General features: G+C 34.9%; 3 protein-coding genes across 13 annotated transcripts in view; 2 read left to right on the forward strand and 1 right to left on the reverse strand.

The window, feature by feature from the left end:
- Window positions 1-6,554, forward strand: part of LOC114270840 (uncharacterized) — a 221,071-nt gene extending 214,517 nt beyond the window's left edge. Inside the window, exon 6 of the mRNA XM_082909885.1 lies at window positions 5,935-6,554. The gene's annotated coding sequence lies outside the window, so the exon portion shown is untranslated. The remainder of the gene's footprint in view (window positions 1-5,934) is intronic.
- LOC114270844 (uncharacterized) overlaps window positions 1-6,554 on the forward strand; it is a 124,339-nt gene extending 117,785 nt beyond the window's left edge. The window contains exons 4-5 of one of the 10 annotated variants that reach the window (XR_014357153.1): window positions 3,585-3,721; window positions 3,824-6,554. The gene's annotated coding sequence lies outside the window, so the exon portion shown is untranslated. Of the gene's footprint in view, window positions 1-3,584 lie in introns of all 10 variants that reach the window. The other 9 variants (XR_014357155.1, XR_014357160.1, XR_014357154.1 and 6 more) reach the window with 9 other exon arrangements.
- LOC114270837 (serine protease SPPA, chloroplastic) overlaps window positions 1-16,855 on the reverse strand; it is a 122,344-nt gene extending 105,489 nt beyond the window's left edge. Inside the window, exons 1-8 of one of the 2 annotated variants that reach the window (XM_082909859.1) lie at window positions 16,642-16,855; window positions 16,215-16,378; window positions 14,677-14,746; window positions 12,259-12,413; window positions 11,321-11,426; window positions 10,446-10,533; window positions 10,221-10,364; window positions 9,500-9,880 (exon numbers count right to left, since the gene is read on the reverse strand). In XM_082909859.1, coding sequence (XP_082765985.1) covers window positions 9,650-9,880; window positions 10,221-10,364; window positions 10,446-10,533; window positions 11,321-11,426; window positions 12,259-12,413; window positions 14,677-14,746; window positions 16,215-16,378; window positions 16,642-16,676 — 993 coding nt within the window. In that variant the 5' untranslated portion in view covers window positions 16,677-16,855 and the 3' untranslated portion in view covers window positions 9,500-9,649. Of the gene's footprint in view, window positions 1-9,499; window positions 9,881-10,220; window positions 10,365-10,445; window positions 10,534-11,320; window positions 11,427-12,258; window positions 12,414-14,676; window positions 14,747-16,214; window positions 16,379-16,641 lie in introns of those variants that run through there. The other variant, XM_082909860.1, reaches the window with a different exon arrangement.
- Window positions 16,856-20,198: the final 3,343 nt, after the last annotated feature.

Consider the following 20,198-nt stretch of genomic DNA (forward strand, 5'->3'; position numbering starts at 1 on the left):
GTATTCGTCATATCTAATTGTTAAAGAGGCTCAATATGTTAATTCTCTAGAATAGGCCACATGAAGAGCTTTCGAAATGGCAATGCTGTGAATTTCAGTTAATTTGAGTGTTAATTTGAGTGCTTAACTAACTTGCCATGAGACAAAATTGCATGCTCATATCAGTGAGTTTTTTCAAGAATATGTCATATCAGAGAAATTCTGCCTTGCAGCAAACTTGCCTCCACAACGTCTGGCTTATTTATTCTCTTTTCTGCAAACTGTGCTTTAAGCCGTATGAAATGTTCATGAGTACTGTCATTGCTTCTAATCTGGATTTTCACATGACTTTGTGGATACATCTCTTGTTAGAATTTACCACTCACCTACTACCTCCACTATCTTTCTCCACACCTACCACCTCCACTATACCACTCACCTACTACCTCCACTATTTTTCTCCACACCTACCACCTCCACTATCACACACTCCACTACCATCTTCTCCTCTATATATAGGAATTGTAATATACAGAAATAATCAATCTTGTAAGATATCAATCAATCAATGTAATCAAATAATCAATAATACATAAATTCTTACATGGTATCAGAGCAAGGTTAAAGATCTTGTTGTTCTTCGCCTTCCGGCGGGCGGCAACCTTGCCTTGACCGCCCGCCGGATCTCAACCAATTCAACCCTCTTGACCGCCCGCCGGATCTCAACCAATTCAACCCTCTCTCTTCCTCTGTGTCTCTGGCAGCTCAGTTGAATTCTTTAAAATCACCACAACTTTCTCTCTCTTCTTTCTCACACTCTCTCTCCTGGAAAACGAACAGAGCATTTCACCTTCCTTCAAAGACAAACTCAAGCAATCTCTATGCCTCTCCTGCTGTTACCGCAACAATCGCCGTGAATCCCTATGCTCCGAAGACCGGCCGAGATTGTTGCGAGCGTCGTCGACGTGGTTCAGGTCGCGAGCTCACGAGCTGCCGGAGATCAAGGACAAGTGCCGCCACCTCATTAGCCGGATCGGCCGCAACCACCGGAGGCACCATTCACGAGCTGACAAAGCTCCCCTTCGCAATTTCTCCTCTAGGTTTCTGGCGTCGCCACCGCTGAAAACGGTGGCGGAGGAACTCGTGAATCCGGCGGTTCCGAGGCCGAGGGAAATCACGAGTGTAGTGGTTGATCAATGTTTTAGAAAGAGGAATTTGGAGCAATCTCCTCCAAGCCATCTATTTTTTGTGTGGGTCTGTGTGAATGGGGGTGGGTTTGAAATTCCTAATGATTTATCTCTCTAGCTCTCTCTCTCGGCAGAGGGTTGGAGTTCCACAAAAAAGAAAAAAAAAAAAAAAAGAAAAAAAAGACTGCCATACACACACAACTGTCTGATTCCACCGCCCATCAAAGACTTACACAACTCATCATCCCATTCTTTATTATTATGCTGTCTCCGCCCATCAAAGACTTACACAACTCATCATCCCATTCTTTATTATTATGCTGTCTCCACTACTTTTGGTATTGTTAAGACCCACTTCCTCTCTCCACTCACGCACTTCCTTTCACTTTCCAACACATAACATAAATAAATACATCAGCACATGCATTGAACTCACCCATTCACTATTCTTATTTTAACATATTTTCTATTTTAACATATTTTAACATCTTTTTCACCCAACACCATCATCACATTTTCCATTTTTTTTTTTTTTTAAATATATTTATATATATAATTTTTTCTTTTTCTTCTTTCCACATAAAAAATAAATAAATAAATAAACATAAAAAATCAAAATCAAAATCAAAATAAAAAATACATATAAATAAATAAATAAATAACATAAAATCAACATCAACATAAAAAAAAAAAAAAAAAAAAAAATTACAAATTTGCACACCAACCCATATTTTATTCATCTCCGGGATCACTCCCGATCACAATTTTCCACCTAACAAAAAAAAAAAAAAAAAAAAAAAAAAAAAAAAAAAACATTTACACAAACAAATACAACGGCTTTGTTTTCTTTTCTGCAGATGGCCACACACCGACATCCCTTCTCTACTATGCCGCCGGTCTCTTCTTCTTGCCTCCGTCCTGGACGGCCCTCGACGGTGTTGCCTCCGTATTTCCCACTCCACTAGGCATGATCACTACTCCCTGCTCCTCCGCTGCCGCATATGGCGGCCCTCCAAATCGGAACATCACGGTGGCCTTCCGCTTCAGCTCCTTGTTTTCTGCCCTTAGCACGCTTATCTCTGCTCGCGCATCCTTATACATGCGTTGGAGCAGAGCCAGCTGGGAGTTTACATGCTGCACCTCATTTGTCCTACTCTGCAGCCGGTTCGACAAATTTGTGACCGCCGTCATGCTTTCCACACATGCCTTCAGAGTATACTGATTGGCCTCCACATCTGACAGCACTGCCATTTTTTGCTCCACCGACCGCATCGGAAAGTTCAATGGAGCAAAACCAGAGGTGTTTGGTTGCGGTTCACTGGCCACCGCACCCGTTATTTCTCTTGTGGGCTCGTTCAGTTCTGGAAAGAGCGTGAGCAGGTTCTGGGTAGCTGGACGGGAAGACGAGGCCATGTTTTTGAGTTGCTAAGTGTTTCAGAGAAGGGTTAGTTTCCGGGTGTTTCAAGATTTGCAGAGACAAGCTCTCCGAGCATTCAGAGGTTTCAGGCTAGTATGCACAGCCTTCGCCTCAACCTGTTTTAAATAGCCAGGGCCAGCCACGCGCATCGCGCGCCTCTTGCCGCCCGACAAATTGGCACGCCTTTTCATGGCACATCTTTTGATAAAGTGGGCACGCCTTTTGATGGCACGCCTTTTGAAAAATTGAGCGCACCTTTTGAGGATGCGATTTTTTTATGGGTCCGACAAGACTCTGTAAACTGTCCCGACATTGATTCCGGTTAGCTCCTTTATGGGTCCGACAAGACTCTGTAAACTGTCCCGACATTGATTCCGGTTAGTTTCTACAAGGGTCCAGCAAGACTCCGTAAACTGTCACAACATTGTCTTCTACAACGGTCCGACATGACCCCATAAACTGTCTTCTACAACGGTCCGACATGACCCATAAACTGTCTTCTACAACGGTCCGACATGACCCCATAAACTGTCTTCTACATCGGTCTGACACCACCATACAGTGTCCTCTACAACGTTATGACACCCCATACAGTGTCTTCACCAACGGTCTGACACGACCATACAGTGTCTCCTATCTTTTTTTATTTTTATGTATTTTCTTGTTTTTGCTCCTCTCTCCAAACTCAAGTTGGTTAGTTTCTATCCTCCTTGAGTTTGCGGGGGGCTGTTAGAATTTACCACTCACCTACTACCTCCACTATCTTTCTCCACACCTACCACCTCCACTATACCACTCACCTACTACCTCCACTATTTTTCTCCACACCTACCACCTCCACTATCACACACTCCACTACCATCTTCTCCTCTATATATAGGAATTGTAATATACAGAAATAATCAATCTTGTAAGATATCAATCAATCAATGTAATCAAATAATCAATAATACATAAATTCTTACATCTCTCATTGATAACATCTAAAATAACTTCAAAAGACTGATAAGTGATGTGCGCTTGGCCGGTCACAATGATCTTCGGTGCTATTACTGGAATAGAACAACCAACTTCACTGGATAATTATACTTGATTGACTAGCATAAGCAAATAATATGAAGTGCCAAGCACTTAAAAGGTATTGATCATTCTCAGTGACTCCTATTAGTTCTTCTGTGTCATTTTACATCCTTTAACATTTGCTCAATATTGATGACTGCGTATTTCAATAAACTCACAGAATTTGACTTTCTTCATAGAATGCTTGCATGGCAGTGAAGCTGTAATATCTACTCAGACAGTTCTCACATCCTAATTATCTCTAGCATGTGAGTGATTTTATCTATGCATTATCCACTTATTATATAAATGAGTTCAAATTTCCAGTTGCAGGATGTTGATGAATGACACACTGTCAATGGCAGATCCTTGAACTTACCAAAAAAAAAAGAAAAAGGTAGATCCTTCAACTTAAACTAATATGATGAACAAAATATTCCAGTTCAGATTCAATTACTATATGCTGATATGCCAGTAGCTAGGGACTTCATTTTCTTGTTTAGAGGCTTATTACCATCGTTTTTACTGCTTTTTGTGCTATTTAACTCGTTACAAAGCCTTGTTTTTAGTGTAACTCTATTGGATTCTATGTCAATTTCATCGCTGATATGAACAATTAAGATTACTGGAAAATCTTTTACTCTCAACATTGAGAGTTCTAACCTGCTAAAGTTAGCAGATGCTAATTTTTATTTCGAGTCAGCTTGAGGATGGTTGCACTGTGGCAATGCATTTTTCTGTTGGTTAAATGGTGGATCATCTCCCATAAAAATAAAAAGAAAAAAGAAAGAAAAGAAAGAAAGAAAGAAAAAAAAAGGAAAAAAAATGGTGGATCATCAATCTTACATGACAATAATATTCTATTTAACTTGTCAAAAAGCCTTGTTTTTAGTGTAACTCTGCTGGGTTCTATATCAGTTTCATCGCTGATATTGAATAATTAAGATTACTGGAAAATTTGTTACTTTCAACATAGAGAGTTCTAACTAGGTGAAGAAGCAGATGTTAATTTTTATTTCGAATCAGCTTGAGGATGGTTGGACTGTGGCAATGCATTTTTCTGTTGGTTAAATGGTGGATCATCAATCTTACATGACAATTTTCTGTTGTAGACAATGTGATGGTAGTTGGCTTTTCTAACATAAATTCAACTAATTAAGGCGTAGTGATGGCTAAAGGAAATTGTTTGCTAGTGAAGATCCAGTCATCCTCTGATCAGCTGCTATTATGTAGCTTGGATATTTTTTATATTAACATAAACAGTTAGGGGTGAACCGCTGATATGTACCTTGGGTATTTTTTATATTAACATCAACAGTTAAGGGTGAAGGATGGAACATTTCATTTTGCATGACAACTTGGTAATTTGAAATATACTTGTATAATCATATTACCGTACAAGGGATGTTTATCTTGGACTTATGAATAGGGATTTTCTGGACCAAACAACTCTTTGGCTCAATTGATTTGTACCTGAAGTTGACATCCTCTTACTTTTGTTTCACATCAAAGTCTTTCCTACAAACCTGTATTGTCCAACAAGATGAGGGATTTTAACTTTGTTAATTAAAAATTTCTTTTCTATGGTAGAAATGTGATTCTCAAACAATTAAGAACTGTCAAGGTAGTGAAACGGCACATGAATAAATCATCTTCTTAGAGGGAACAAGGTTTGACGAACCAAGACATTGATTATGGATGTTCTAATGAAATTCAGCTGTGACATTGAAGTTTATTTTATGCCGTTGATGTTGTCCTGTTTCGTTACATTCTGATTTGTTTCTAAAGTGACAATAGTTGAAGTTTCCCTGAGGTAGTCACTCAAGAATAATGTGGAGCACTCCCCAGTTGCACAAGTGACCTCTACATACTGGAGAGCTGTCTCAAGTGACCTCTACAAGTGACCTCTATGTCCAGAACACCATTTCGGAGTCCCAGAAGCACCAGGTAATTTTTCTACTCTTCAATCTCTGTCTCAAATATTCTTCCCTAGCTTTCCCACTACGCCTTCTGCTGCCTAAATCCTAAAGACTGCAGTGATGGAGCAGCAGTGTCAACCAATTTCTTTGGTTGTTGCTCAACATCATCTTAATTGGCCTAAGCAAATGATTGCATTTTGCTTAACTTCATCTGTCAAAATAGCCATCCAATTTATTCAAACCTGACTACTCAACTTCCTCCAATTTTTTTTTTTCCATTGCCTTCTCACTAGCCTTTGCGTCCCACTTTGTAGTGAATTACCTATCACAGCCCAAGCTTTATAGTGACTTGCTATCTTCTTTGCTGCCACAGCATTCTGCATTGCTATATGATTCCCTACAACAGCAGTCCTCGCAGGCACCAACTGGTCTGTTTATGCTGTCTCCATGCTACTCATTCTCATATACACCACACTAATAAGCATGAACGAGAACCAACCCCCACCAACCCCCAAAAAAAAAAACACCCACGCATTTTATCCAGTGTCTGTAAGGATATGAATATGTACACTCACACAGCAGAGTACGGATGGTTTTGTTTGAGCAATTTGCAGAGAATGAAAATGCCTTGGTGGGAAGGCTACCTACTTCAGAAATTGTTCTTGAAAATCTTCCATTGGTGTTTGTGGATGACGACAATGCACTTTGTGTAGTTTGTAAGGATCATACAAAAATTGGGGAACAAGGAAAGCAGCTACCTAGTTCATTCCTTTACCAAAGAGCATGTCATGTGCAGTGAAGTATTCTAAGCTCAGGTTTTATCTTGAAGTTTTTTTTCATGAGCGTCAGATTGTATCCATTGTACATAATGATGTTGAATAGTCTCATTGTGCAAATCACTTATATTTTCATCATTGTTGATATAATTATGTTTTGTCCCATGTGTAATTTACCTCCTGATAAATGAGCATGTAATTCCCTTTTGTCCAAAAATGTATTTCACTGTTCAATCCACAAGCCATAGAGGATAATCACACAGATCAAATTACAAAGTGTAAAATCCACCTTACTTTGGAAAAAATACTCTAGTAAGGAAAAATGGCTAGGGTTTAGTGTGTTTAATATTTCAATTTGTGTTTTATATTTCAATTAAAATTTGAATAAACATGAGGTTGTTTGTACTTTTGTGTTGTTTTGACGTCCATGTTGTAATGGTTCAATGATTTGCTCATGTGTAGTAAGTTATTTTTCATTCAAAATTTGATTTGAATCAATAATTGGGTGAAGTTTAGGTAGAATTTTATAAAATTACAGGAGAACAAACTATTATAGGTGGATTGAGAAAGTGGAAGATAAATAAATAAATAAAATGTTATATGTATGAAAACTCTTACTAAAACTTTTGATGAAATATACATGTTCAAATATCATTAGATGTCCAAGCATTACTATATTTTTCACAATCAAATCTATTTAATCTTTTGTACTTTTAGCAAAAATTTTAGTGAGAGTTTTCTATATGGGTAAATTATACTTTGTCCCTTTTAAGTTTGGTCACTTCACTTTGGTTCTTAAAGTTTATTTTTTTCCACTTTGACCCATTATGTTTCATGTTTTTCCCAATTTACTCCTAAAACTATTTTTTGTTTGAAGTTAGACAAAAATGTCACGATAACTGTCACATAACATAAAAAAAAAATTATTATATTAGGGTTTGAGTTTGTATTATATGTGCAAGTTATATATAATAAATAATTGGGTTAATTACATAAAAAATTCTAGGGTTTCATGCCTTTTTCATTTTAAATCCTAGGTTTTCAATTTCGACAAATTAAACCTCATCCGTCCACCTGTGTTTCAATTTGCCCCCCCGTCCATCTCCATCATATTGAACAAAAATATGGACAAAATTTTAGATTCAAACCCATATGTTTGAGCACTTGTATCTCCTTCGTTATAACTCTGTTTTGCCTCATTTTCGCGTCGTTAGATTCACCTCATGGCTTAGTTTCATTCCACTCCTCGTATGCTTTGTTCTACCTCTTTTTGCATGTCGTCGGACCTTCGAAAGTTGACCAAAAATGAGATTTTTCTCTCTTTAGATGAAATTTTAAGATTCAAACCTACATGTTCAAGCACCTCCGTTTTGCCTCATTTTCGCGTCGTTGATTCATCTCAGGGCCTAGTTTTCATTCCACCTCTCATATGCCTTGTTCCACCTCTTTTTGCATGACATTGGAGCTCCAAAAATTAGCCGAAAATAAGATTTTTTCTTTCTTTTTCCCCCTCTCTATCTTCTATCTCTAGCTTCTTCCTTCTTCCTTCCTTTCCACAATTATTCTCTCTTTTCCTCTTCTTTCATGGCCCTTCCCCCTCCCTTATGTTTCTTCCCCTTCTTGTAAGTCATATACCTTCATATTTGACAGTATTGCCACCATCAAAGGTTCAGTGGCTACCATGACCTTGGTGGAAGGGCCATGAAGGAAGAGAAAAAAAGAGAATAATTGTGGAAATGGATGAGGAAAGAAGAAGCATGGAGATAGATAGATAGATAGGAAAAAAAAAAAAAAAAAAAGAGAAAAATCTTATTTTGGTCAATTTTCAAAGCTTCGATAGCACGCAAAAGAGATGAAACAAGACATATGAGAGGTGAAATAAAAACTAAGCCAGGAAGTGAATCTAACGACTCGAAAATGAGGCGAAACAGAGTTACGATGAAAGAGATACAAGTGCTTGAACATGTAAGCTTAAATATAAAAATTTTGCCCAAAAAGAAACATCTTATTTTTGGCCAACTTTCGGAACTTTGACGGCATGTAAAAAGAGGTGGAACAAGGCATATGAGGGGTAAAATGAAAGCTAAGCCATAAAATGAATCAAACGACGCGAAACTAAGGCGAAATAGAGTTACGATAAGGGAGATACAAGTGCTTAAACATATGGGTTTAAATTTGAAATTTTGCTCAGATTTCTGTTACTTCAATACGATGGAGATGGACGGGGGGTCAGATTGAAACACGGGTGGAAGGATGTGGTTTAGTTTGTCGAAATTGAAAACCTAAGGTTTGAAATGAAAAAGGTACGAAACCTTGGAATTTTTTTGGTAATTAATCCTAAATAATTTTGCTGTCACACGACTATTCATGTATCATTTTCTGTCTAATTTTTAATTGAAATTTATTTTATGATAAATTGGAAAAACTAGACGCATGAAAGACCAAAATGAGAAAAAACATACTTTAAGGTCAAAGTGGAAAAGTGAATAAACATAAAAAGAGGCAATGTATAATTTACCCTTACTATATTATTCAAATAGAATATTTTATGAAGATCTTTGTGGAAGGTATAATAATTTTATGAGTAAATTATATTTTAGTCTCCAAAGTATGAGTTTTACATAATTTTAGTCTTTAATATTTAAATTATGTCAATTCAATCCCCAATCCAATGTTATAAAAGTATTTTAGTTTGATTGTCAATATTCAAATTGTATCAATTCAATCTTCAATACAAAAAAGTGTTTCTATTTAATCACCAAATGTTTAAACCACATCCATTACTAGAGTTAGATTGGAAGATTAAACTGCATCTATTAATAAAAAAAATTGAAAAAATAATTTAGTAATATATAACCACCCTCAGCTTAAAATGTTTTGCTAACCAAGTAGGATTAATTCAATTTATCACTCAGTGTTAAACATCATAAAGCAATATTAAATGAAAACTCTTTCCTACGTTATTTATTTCTTCCTATTTTAGAGTTATTTTTATTTTATTGGTGTTGGGATGGGAGGTAAGAGGTGCCAAATTACATAAATAATTGCAGATTAACAATAAATAATCTACTACAAATTAACTAGAGTTATTTTTCTTTTATTTGTAAATAATCTACTACAGATTAACAATAAGCAAATAACATGTAGCTCTCTCACAAAAAGTGATAATGAAAAAGGAGGAATAAAGTGCAAAATTATAGTAACATTTTCAGTAAGCAGACAAGTGGCTCACCTCTTCTACATTTTTACAAAAAACAAAAATAAATAAATAAACACCTGAAATTGAGACGATGGATAGACAGATATAAGAGGTCAAAGGGAACTCAAGTAATCTTTAATCAAAGTGAAGAGATGACTGGAATTCGAAACACCATCCAGTTTCTGAAACATGATTCCGTCCATCCGTGCTTGAATTTCGTCAGAAGATGCCAAGTCTTGCAGCAATTCTTGCAATGTCCTATCCACCCCAACCACAGTGTTACCAATGCCAACTAAGATTTCCGGCAGGGTTGGGGACGGTCTTGATAGCTCAACACAAGTAACCTTAACATTCAGGATACCTATTAGAATCAAGCCTCAATAGACGTAAAAGAAACTGAATCGACAAACTAGCAACTTTAATGTTATATGTAAAAGAAATTGAATTGACAAACTATCAACTTCAATGTTATACATGTAAGTATATCACGTGTACAACATTAGTCCGTACAGAATTTCCTGAAATAGAGATCATAATGTAAAGTAATATTGCAATATTCTCTTTAGGGTAAGTGAGACATTATAAATTTTCACTAGACTTGAGAATGAATTCAATATTTCACGAAAACGCCCATTTTTATTAAAACCTGTAGAAGGATAAACTAAAAGGAGTTTATTAACCAACCTCTCTACCCGGGGGTATATTAGCCTTCTGCTTTGCTATAGCAACAGCACGAGAAAACCCACCAATAGCATCAACTAAACCTCGTGAAACTGCTTCTTTACCAGTCCACACTCTCCCCTGTGCCACCTCCTCCATCTTATCTACCTGCAACATAAAGATTGGACAGCGATGAAGCAATTGAAAGAGTACTGCACTCCATTAGTATACATTAATTGACTACCGTACAGTCATTGATCTTGAATATGCCGCCTTGTCTCTAAACTGTTTGTATGCATTCTGAACAGACTTGGCAAAGAGTTCTGCTTCATCTGGTCTACAAGACAAATTTGATTATTATTCACAAATAGTCAAACCATATTAAATCCTGTTTGGTGCAGCTTATGGAGTTGCTTATAGCTTTTTTTATTTTGAAAATTTGTGCTGGTGTGTTGGTTTGGCCGCTTCTAAGGCAAATATAGCTTAAATAAGCTAAAAATAGCTGTTAATTGGAAAGCAGGGTAAGGGGTGCTTTTAGCTTTTGCTTTGTGATTAGAAGTTGTCATTTTACAAGAAGCAACACCAAACAAGCCCTAAAACAAAAGCCTAACAAGAAAATACCGCAGTGAGGGTTATCTACAGTCGAGAAATTAGGGGATTGAATTGACCTTGAAGACACCATTGTGGACGCATAAATAATACTCCATCCATCTCAAAATAATAGTCCCTTTGGGAAATTCAACTTTTTTTGGTAGTACAATTATTGCACTTTAAAAAAATTAATTTTCCAAAATTACCCTTTGATAGTACATTTTTTGGAGAATATCAATTGTCATCATTGTACTTTTTGTGTTGTTAATGAATTTAAAAGGACAAAATAAGAAATTCATATTATTTTAGTTCTTGATTTTTGAAAAGGGACTAATATTTTGAGACAATGAAAAATGAAATAAGGTACTAATATTTTGGGACGAAGGGCGTAGCAAAAATAAACCCACAATACCAAATTTTAATGTCATATTTCGATGAGGATGTGGGATCGTTGCATCAAGTCGATGCTTCCCTTTTTTGTTTTCAAAAAATACAAGCATCGGTATCCTCAGCAAATCAATCAGGCATCTTACCTGAATGGTCGATGTTCAGCTACAGTAAGCTCTGCAAATCTTCCTCTTGATAAGATCTCTTTATTGAAGCCAATCTTTTCATATAGTTTTCCTAAATTAAACTTCCCTACAAGCACAAATATCAAAATATCAATAGCTATAATCTAGATCACCTAAATATCAATAGCTATAATCTAGATCTCTTTATTGAAGCCAATCTTTTCATATAGTTTTCCTAAATTAAACTTCCCTACAAGCACAAATATCAAAATATCAATAGCTATAATCTAGATCACCTAAATAGGCTTCCTTCATCGAAAGAAAAATTAGCCCACACAATGTCTCTCACAACTTAAGCACACTAGTAACTATATGGCTTCATATAAAATTGTGTAGTTCTCTTTTCTGATTATTTTGTGAAGATATGGGTAGAACGGCGGCCATGTGATGATGCATCACATAGAACATAACTAGATCTGCAGCATTGACTGTATTCATAACTATAATCAAAGGCCTCCAAACAGTGATTATAAATTTATCTGCCATGTTGACTAGGCATAAAATTTGGAGTCAAGCCTCTCAGTCAGCTGCTCATTCTGTCATCGATAGGTAAGCAAGGGCAATTAAAGAACAGGATAAGGTTTGATCGAGTATCAGTTTGTTTTGGAAACATTTAATGTTCTCCGAACAGATGTCAACAAAAAAATGTCACCCTTTCAGGAATTGCTGAATATCAACTAAAGGCATCCATCCTATTAATTGTTATTGATTAACGATTGAGTTCTGGTTCTAATGTTTAAAACCTTTTGGAATAATTGTTTCTCCTTGAGACATCGTCCATTCATCGATTAGTTGAATTTTAAAATTAAGAGAAATGAAAAGAAAAATTGTAAATAGTGGCATGCTAAAGTGTCTAACAATATCAAAGAAACCATAAGAATGTGAATTGCTAGGTTCACCTGTCACAACACCAATTGATCCTGTTAATGTAAGATCCTCTGCAACTATAACCCCTGCAGCCATTGCCATATAGTATCCTCCACTAGCCGCCACATCAGCCATCGATGCAATGACAGGCTTTGGGGCAGCAAGGAGTCTAATTTCCCTCCACATTCTGCAAAAGATAAAAATCAAGGACAATCAGTCAATTTCTTTTTCTTTCCTTTCTATTTTACCTCTCTGCTATATGAGGAACAGAATATTAATCCAGGAATGGAGATATAAACATATGTTAATTATACTAAACATAAGAAAGAACTATGTCTGAAATTCCAATTAGATGAGTAAACTTCACCTTCTTGTGGAACCAAATATCTTTTATGAAAAAATCTTTTGTTTACAGATCTTATTGTTTTGATGGTTCTTTCGACATGTTGTATCTTTCACTTTTAATGTCAATATTGTGTATGCAAGATATTTGCAAAATATTATCAAAAAATGCAGAACCGAATAATCATTTCTTTCACATTCTTCAGCACAAGAATGTGATATCTAGTGCACTGAGCGACACTAAGAATAACATTATTAAGTTTTTGAACGTCATTTCAAACAATCAGAGCACATTAGGCTCTGCCTCTCTCAAAAGCAGCATGACTGTGAACCTCCACCTAATGGGTAACCTACTTTATCTATTCCTTTTTCAAAAAATCTACTTCAACTGAAGAGATAAATGGAAACTGACTCTGAAAGTTGACTACAAAAGGAATATGGCACTAGGTCACTAGCAAGTTCATTTGAGCCAAGAGTTTATTCAAACAACAGTCTGCAATGTATTGAAGGCCTGTAAAAAGGAAAACCTTTTAAATATTGGGTGGAACATATTGAGTTAATTACATTATTTACTAGCATGTATAACTGGATTTACTTTCAAGTTTCAACTTTTCAACTTTGGTTTGGATTTCAAGCACCCAAGAAGTGAAATTAGTCCATGGAAGTTCACACAGATTATGAAAGGCACGGCAACTGTTTTTTTTTTTTCTTAGAACGGCACTGCAGCTGTTAACTGACAGTCTGACACCATTAGTTGGCCAGTTATTTCAACCAAAGATCAGACTGTAGTGTTCCCATCAATAGAATGCTCAATTGAGTCTTTAACTTCAGCGGCTTAGGGAAAAATATTGATTACATATGCACTTAATTTCACCAGTTAACCTTTGGTTTTGATTTCAGGCTCTCAAGAAGTGGAATTAGTAGAAGTTTATACCAAAATAATCATTTCACAGCTACTAAAATAGAACTATTCGGCAAAAGGAACAACAATGGAAGTTCAGCCTTCAGTGAGCTATCAATGGTGGATACAGGGAGGGGTTCTTTACATAAGATGAAGATGATAATGACACACAACTCTGTTTTTCATGAGCACACCAATCATGTTGAGATTTAGGGTCTGTTTGGAATTGACTTTTTTAGAGACATGCAAAAAAAAGTAGAGAGAATGGGTTGATTTTTTGTATTTACTTTTTGGTTTTTTGCTAAAAACTCATGTCCCAAACATAGCCTTATTGCCACCATTACATGTGTCAATCATCTTCAACTTTGGACTTTGTCTTGCCTCTTGTCTCCTCTACTATGCAGTTGGCTGATTTTTTCACAAAATCCCACTCTGTTCTGTGTCTTTGTTTTATCCTTGACAAACTCTTTGATGCTTCCTCAAGTCGCATCATGACTTTGAGGGGGGTGTTACGATTGTCTTTTATTTATTTAGCTTGAAAGTAGTTTAGTCTTTGGGGTGTTATCAGGGTTTTATTAGGGTTTTATTTATTTATCAATCTCCTTATAATATTTGATTATTATGAAATAATACGTTGTTTAGTTTTCTCTCCAAAAATTTGGTCATCGCTTAGCCTTACCCCTCCACAAATTGTGAGCCTTTTCCTTCGTCTCCAAGCAAGCAAGCCTCCTTCTAGCTTGTGGGTTCTGGTTCTCCATCTCAAAATTTCTCTCACTACCACTCTCACTCTCACTCTCCTCCTAAGGCCACTTCAGCTCTCACCCAGCTTTCTTTGGTGGTCAGCACCAACCCAAAGTCTACCATACTTCTCAGAAAACAACCAGCCTACTCGACTCCAGCCATCCACACTGAATTTCTTGTAATTTTTTATTAATTTTTTTTTTATCAACAAAGTTGGTTATGTTCTTATTTGTGTATCCTAGATGTAGACAACAATATTGAAACATGCTTGATATAGCTCTAATGATGGGATTCATAACCCATGGAATATTTCCAAGCCAACGCACTGAAATGCCCTAAATCATTACCCCAAGTAATAAGCATTCTCATAGATGCATTAATTAACAAACCCTCTGTTTGGAACAAGCATCATATGGTATATTCACAATTTAAACTTACTGTAAAGAAATAACACTGCAGCACTTACAAATCAGACGCAAGAGCATCACCTCCAGGACTATCAATTCGAATGACAACAGCCTTGAATCTTTTTGACTCTGGAAGAAGAAGAGAAAGCTCAGCATTGACCAGAGAAGGAAGATATATTAACGACGAGTTAACAAAAAAAACTGCAAGGGAGAGAAACAAAAGATGAAAAAGAAAACTATGTATAAAGCCAGAAACTAAAATAAAAAATGAAGCATGGAATACAAGATTTCAATTACATTGCAATTCCTCATTAATCAACACAAGCATATGCCATGTAAGCTTTGTGTTCCTACATGGGGCACAGATATAAGCCTCATAGAGCATCTTCAAATTTTGCATATCTACATATCAATATATACCGGGTATTTCAAATTATGTACGTTAATTCAGTTGATTATCCTCTAACTTTTGCTTTCCTTTTTTCTCAGCTAGCAGTAAAACATATAGACAAAGCCATAAGAGTTCTTCAAATTACAAATCCACTTCATTTAAATGTACTCAGTTAAAAAGGGTTATTTTTCTTCCCACAGCTCCCTTGGGGCCATGGATAATTAGAGTATCGTTCTTTGAGATCTAATATGACTAGGATCCAGCATCAGAGCAGCCATTTTTGTAACTACAATTTATCTTTTAAATTCAAGTTTATTCATGTTTAGGATTTGAAACAACTCACTTTGTATTTCTTTCTCCTTATTCGTCAGAGCAAACCAACCCCCTATCCCATTTAGTACGTCTCAAGGTCTTCAAAACAGTTTGCTGCATTTGATGCGCCAATGACATGATGACCTATCCTTTCATCCACTATATACTTGCTCTGCAAAACACCATGCTACCATACATTTTTTCACACCTTCCTTAGTCCACCACGTCTTCCTCATTACCAACACTAATTTGTCATTACATTTTATTGTTGTGGTTTCTGAAGCATTTCTAAATCATCCATCAATAAATTGAACCATATTTTCGATTTGACTAGAATTTTGACCTTTAAAACTCATCTAAAACAGATAGAAAGAATATAGAATGACCCAATACACAACTTCACCTATATATGACCCATGGATACCCTTACCTTCCATGTCAAGAAAATTTTGAAATTATCAAAATACTCTTTAACCTATAATAATTGATAAATCAAATCAAAAGCTAACCATATCCATACTAACTTAAAAATAAGCATAAATAGTGACAACCAATACCAAAATGTGATTAAGAAAAGTTCCAAGTGGGTCCATCTTGAAACCAACCAATTTCCAAACATTCTTGCTGCTTTAATTTTACTATTTATAGATGATCTTACAGTTTGCATCATGTTGTAAACTTTACAATTTGTAAAGGAAAGTAAAAGCCAAAAAAGAAAAAGAAAAAAGGGAAATAGAAGGGTCTACATGAACTATTAACTATGCCATCAATTTTACATGCTTTTTTTTTTCCTTTTTTCTTTCGGTTGTTTCTAAAGGATGTCTTTTTAAAAGATTAAAATAGCAAGAAACGAGATTTCCTTCAGACAGATTAATCAAAAAAGCTAAATCATACCTCTTATCCTATGAATTTTCTCAATGAATTGCTCACCAACAATACCCGAACTAGGAACATTGAGACCCCGTGCACAACTAATTCTTCCTGAGGCTCTGATTACGGCTATTAGGTCCTTACCACCTGATAAACCAACAGTCCATTTCCTAATCATAGAGTATTTCCTGTAATCAAAATGATAGGATTTCTCATAAAGTAAAGATCAGCATACCTTGCATTATGCAGACAAGTTACATCCGTTTAATAACAGGAAAAGAGAGGAACTTGACTGAAGCTTTAATATTCAGTTAAGCACATTACAGTCGGTTTTAACATCAGAACTTCAAAATTTGCCCAAGATGAGTCAAGGACAGTTACTAACTTACTACTATACAAACGAGAGAGAGAGAGAGAGAGAGAGAGAGAGAGACAGAGAGAGAGCATTTACATACAGGGAGAAGCACAAGCCAAATAAATATTCATTCATTGAGTTATAGAAACATAACCTAAGCAATTATATAGCTGTAAGTAGACTTTTTAGCAAAAATGAACGATGGAAATGGAAAACTAGAAAAAATTTATGCTTTTGGAATATTATTCAGTGTGTTTGGATTCAGTTTTCTGAATTTAGTTTTTTGAAAATTTAGTTTTTTGTTTTTCGTGAATATTTTTAAAATTTTAAGCATTTTTTTTTTATTTTTTTAGACGCACCTTACTTAGATGTATCTAAAAAGTAAAATATTTTAAAAAATTAATAAATACACAAAAATATGAAAAATCTACTGAATTTTCGTATATATATATATTTTGTATTTTTGTTATTTAGTGAATTTTTGAAAGATTTTTTTTACAAAAATTATACTTTTTAAGTGTACTTATGTTAGTTGTGTCTAAAAATTTAAAAAATTACTTAAAATATTAAAAAAATTCAGTAAAAACAAAAAAATACGGAAAACAAGAAAGTAGAATTTTCTAAAAAGTGTTTTAAAAAAACTGAAAACAAACGGAGTGATTATTATTATTTTTTTTTATGCTCTTGGACTTAAAATTGTAGTTATGCTCCAAACTTTGAACTACAAATGTATTTGATGTGAGGAGTATGTTTTAGAAATGCTGTAAAAATCATGGGGACTGACAGATTTCTAGAAGATTTAAAATCGTATAGTTTCCAGAATTCCAATTGAACAACAAGAATTGCATATTCTGAAAAGACACCTGAACTTCGCAAGTTAAAATGCATTTGATGCAGGATCATTGCATTGAGAAACCTTAAAAATCATAGGAAGGTAGATTTCTTGAATTTTGGCAATGAAGACTACGAATGAAACGTCCATCTAAATTAACTACATCATCTGATGGAAACGAGATGAACTGGAATAATATGTCTAAACAGAAATAAGTTAACAGTTAAAGAAAACAGTCATCTCAAGCAGATAAATGACCTGCATGCTGGATAACCTAAGTAGGGCATGACAGAAAGAGAGGTGGTAGTGGGGCCAGTGGTAGAGAATAAATTAATTAATAATCAACTGTTGGAAGATTCTTATCATTCTGAATTCTAGTCTCTCTTTCAGTTTCGACATAATCTGTACAGACCACATATTAAAGTTATCTAGAATTGACTAGGTCAATCAAGAAATTACATTTTATAGTGAATATACATTCTTCCCTTCATCGATGGTCACAATTACATTCATAACTATAATTGTATCTAAGAAAACACCAATGGTTATACAAGCTAAAAATTAAATAGTTTGACATGTATAGATGTACTCTGGTCGAATAAATACTTGAGGCTGAAAGGTATTTTAAACCGAAGTTTCATGCCAAACAGTACATGAAGTAGAAAGGATCGCAATTGATACTGAGCCAAGATCTAAGTAGCAAACATGTGAAACGACGCCAACGCATCGATTTTCAAAAAATGCAGAACACGACACGCTTGGAGCACGTTAAAGATTTATATTTTTATAAATTTATTATATGTCATATATATGAATAAATTATTCAAAGATAATAAAAAAATATAATACAACACATTTTTTAAATTAAAAAGCCATATATTTCATAAATTAAATATCTATCATTTACATAGCAATTATATTCTAAACAACGCAAAACAATTATATAAAATTGTATTACACATAATGTATTTATCTTATAAATGTTTCAAAACAAAATTTAGGATGCATAGGTTGTGTTATAAAGTATGGAGAACATTGTTTTAATGAAGGGATTCATCATATAGGATGTTTGGAGGGTTCAAGAAGTGTTGCCAAAGTATCCGTGAAGTGTTGCTGAAGTGTCCAATGTTATAAATTTGATTTTTTTAATTAAGACACGTTGAAGAAGAGTCAAACACACTTTTAGCAGTGTCCAAAGAGTGTAATGTCAGACACGACACGTTTCCTCTAGATAAGTGTCCTTGCTTCTTAGGTCAAGATCATAGTCTCTCTTTTATACTCAATGCCTTACGTAGAACCCACCTTTTCTCAAGCCTAAAATTGATTAGACTCCCTTCCCATCCATGCCGAAATCAAAATCAATTTCATCCTTCATAGTGGATGCCAATAGCCATATGATCTAAAGGCCCTAATACCTTTATTACAGAACCAAAAACAGCCCATAAAAATTAAAAATTGAAAAAAGAGCAGCAGGAACCAAACCCAAAAAAAAAAAAAAAATATGACGGACAATTCTTGATCTCTTTTCAACTCCATATTTGACCAGAATAACCACCAAGGCAACATGTTTAACAGTGGGGATCAGAAGATGAATCCATTACACCAGCAGTAAACTCATCTAAACCAATCAATGTTTTAATCCCATATATAATTCTGAACAAGAAATATATTAACAATTACAGGACCCACCACTGATAGAAGTGTTGTCTCACTCCATGGATGTCTAAATTTAACGAACAGTGACAGTGTATAAGCCTTTTCTCTGATTATAATGCATTAATATTTAGTAAAAACTTTGAAACTGATTTTCGTAGCTCATCATCATACTTTATATTTGTAATCCAACCATCTTCTTTCAGCCTTTCTACTTGGTAAACTCCTTCATTGATGAAGTTTTCAATGTCTTCTCTTTTTTTCCCTGTATGAGAATTCCAGGAACCTGTAATTAAGCATGAAACTTGCAAGGGACAATATTTCATTTTGTTTCCATTGAAGACACAAAGCAAAGCACTAGTGGGAAACCAAAATTATAATATTTCGACCAAAACAACGCTATAAAAAATTCCAAATCAATTGAGTTGTTTTAACACTAACTAGGAAATCCAACGAGATCCATTTCTATTTGCCTCTTTTTGTTAAAAGAAAATATTTAATAACAAAGAAAAAATCTTAAATTTATTAGAAAATCTAATAAAGTAGAAAGGAGAAGATGAAAAGAGATGAATAGGAAACAAACATGATTAAGTCACTTGTAGATGCCTTTTTTCTAAACATTATCGTTGTTCCTTTTTTTCCATCCCTACTATATACTAGAATCTTACATTTCTTATATTTCCTCATACGATACGGAAACTCCCTTCCCAATTAACCCATTAAGCCTTTTGTTTATGAGCTTCTAATATTAATTGACCTTTATTGACACTTATTCGTAATCTAGTTAAAAGACTTAAAAATTAACCTTGTTTGCCCAAGGGATTTCCCACACAATTTATACCCTTTGACCTTTCTTTAGTATATCTTTAGTATATTAATTATTAATATTGTTATTTGGTTATTTTTAATAGTTTTGTAAACTTTATGCAAGCTCAATAATAAAATAATTTGATATGTTTGGGGTCTAAACATCACACTACATAAAGTGTACGAGTGTATAACTTGGAAGTAAATTCAATGCGTAAGTTTTGAGTTACGTTTCCAAACATTTCCCTATGTTGTCAAACAAATTTATCAATTTGATTCCATTTCCAAGCAAACCGTAACAGCACAATGAAACGAAATTCGATCATTTGACACTTGAGGATCATGTCAAACCACAAACTAC

This window comes from Camellia sinensis, chromosome 15 (genome assembly GCF_055761805.1).
Source record: "Camellia sinensis isolate YWXY chromosome 15, ASM5576180v1, whole genome shotgun sequence".
Taxonomy (NCBI): Eukaryota; Viridiplantae; Streptophyta; class Magnoliopsida; order Ericales; family Theaceae; genus Camellia; species Camellia sinensis.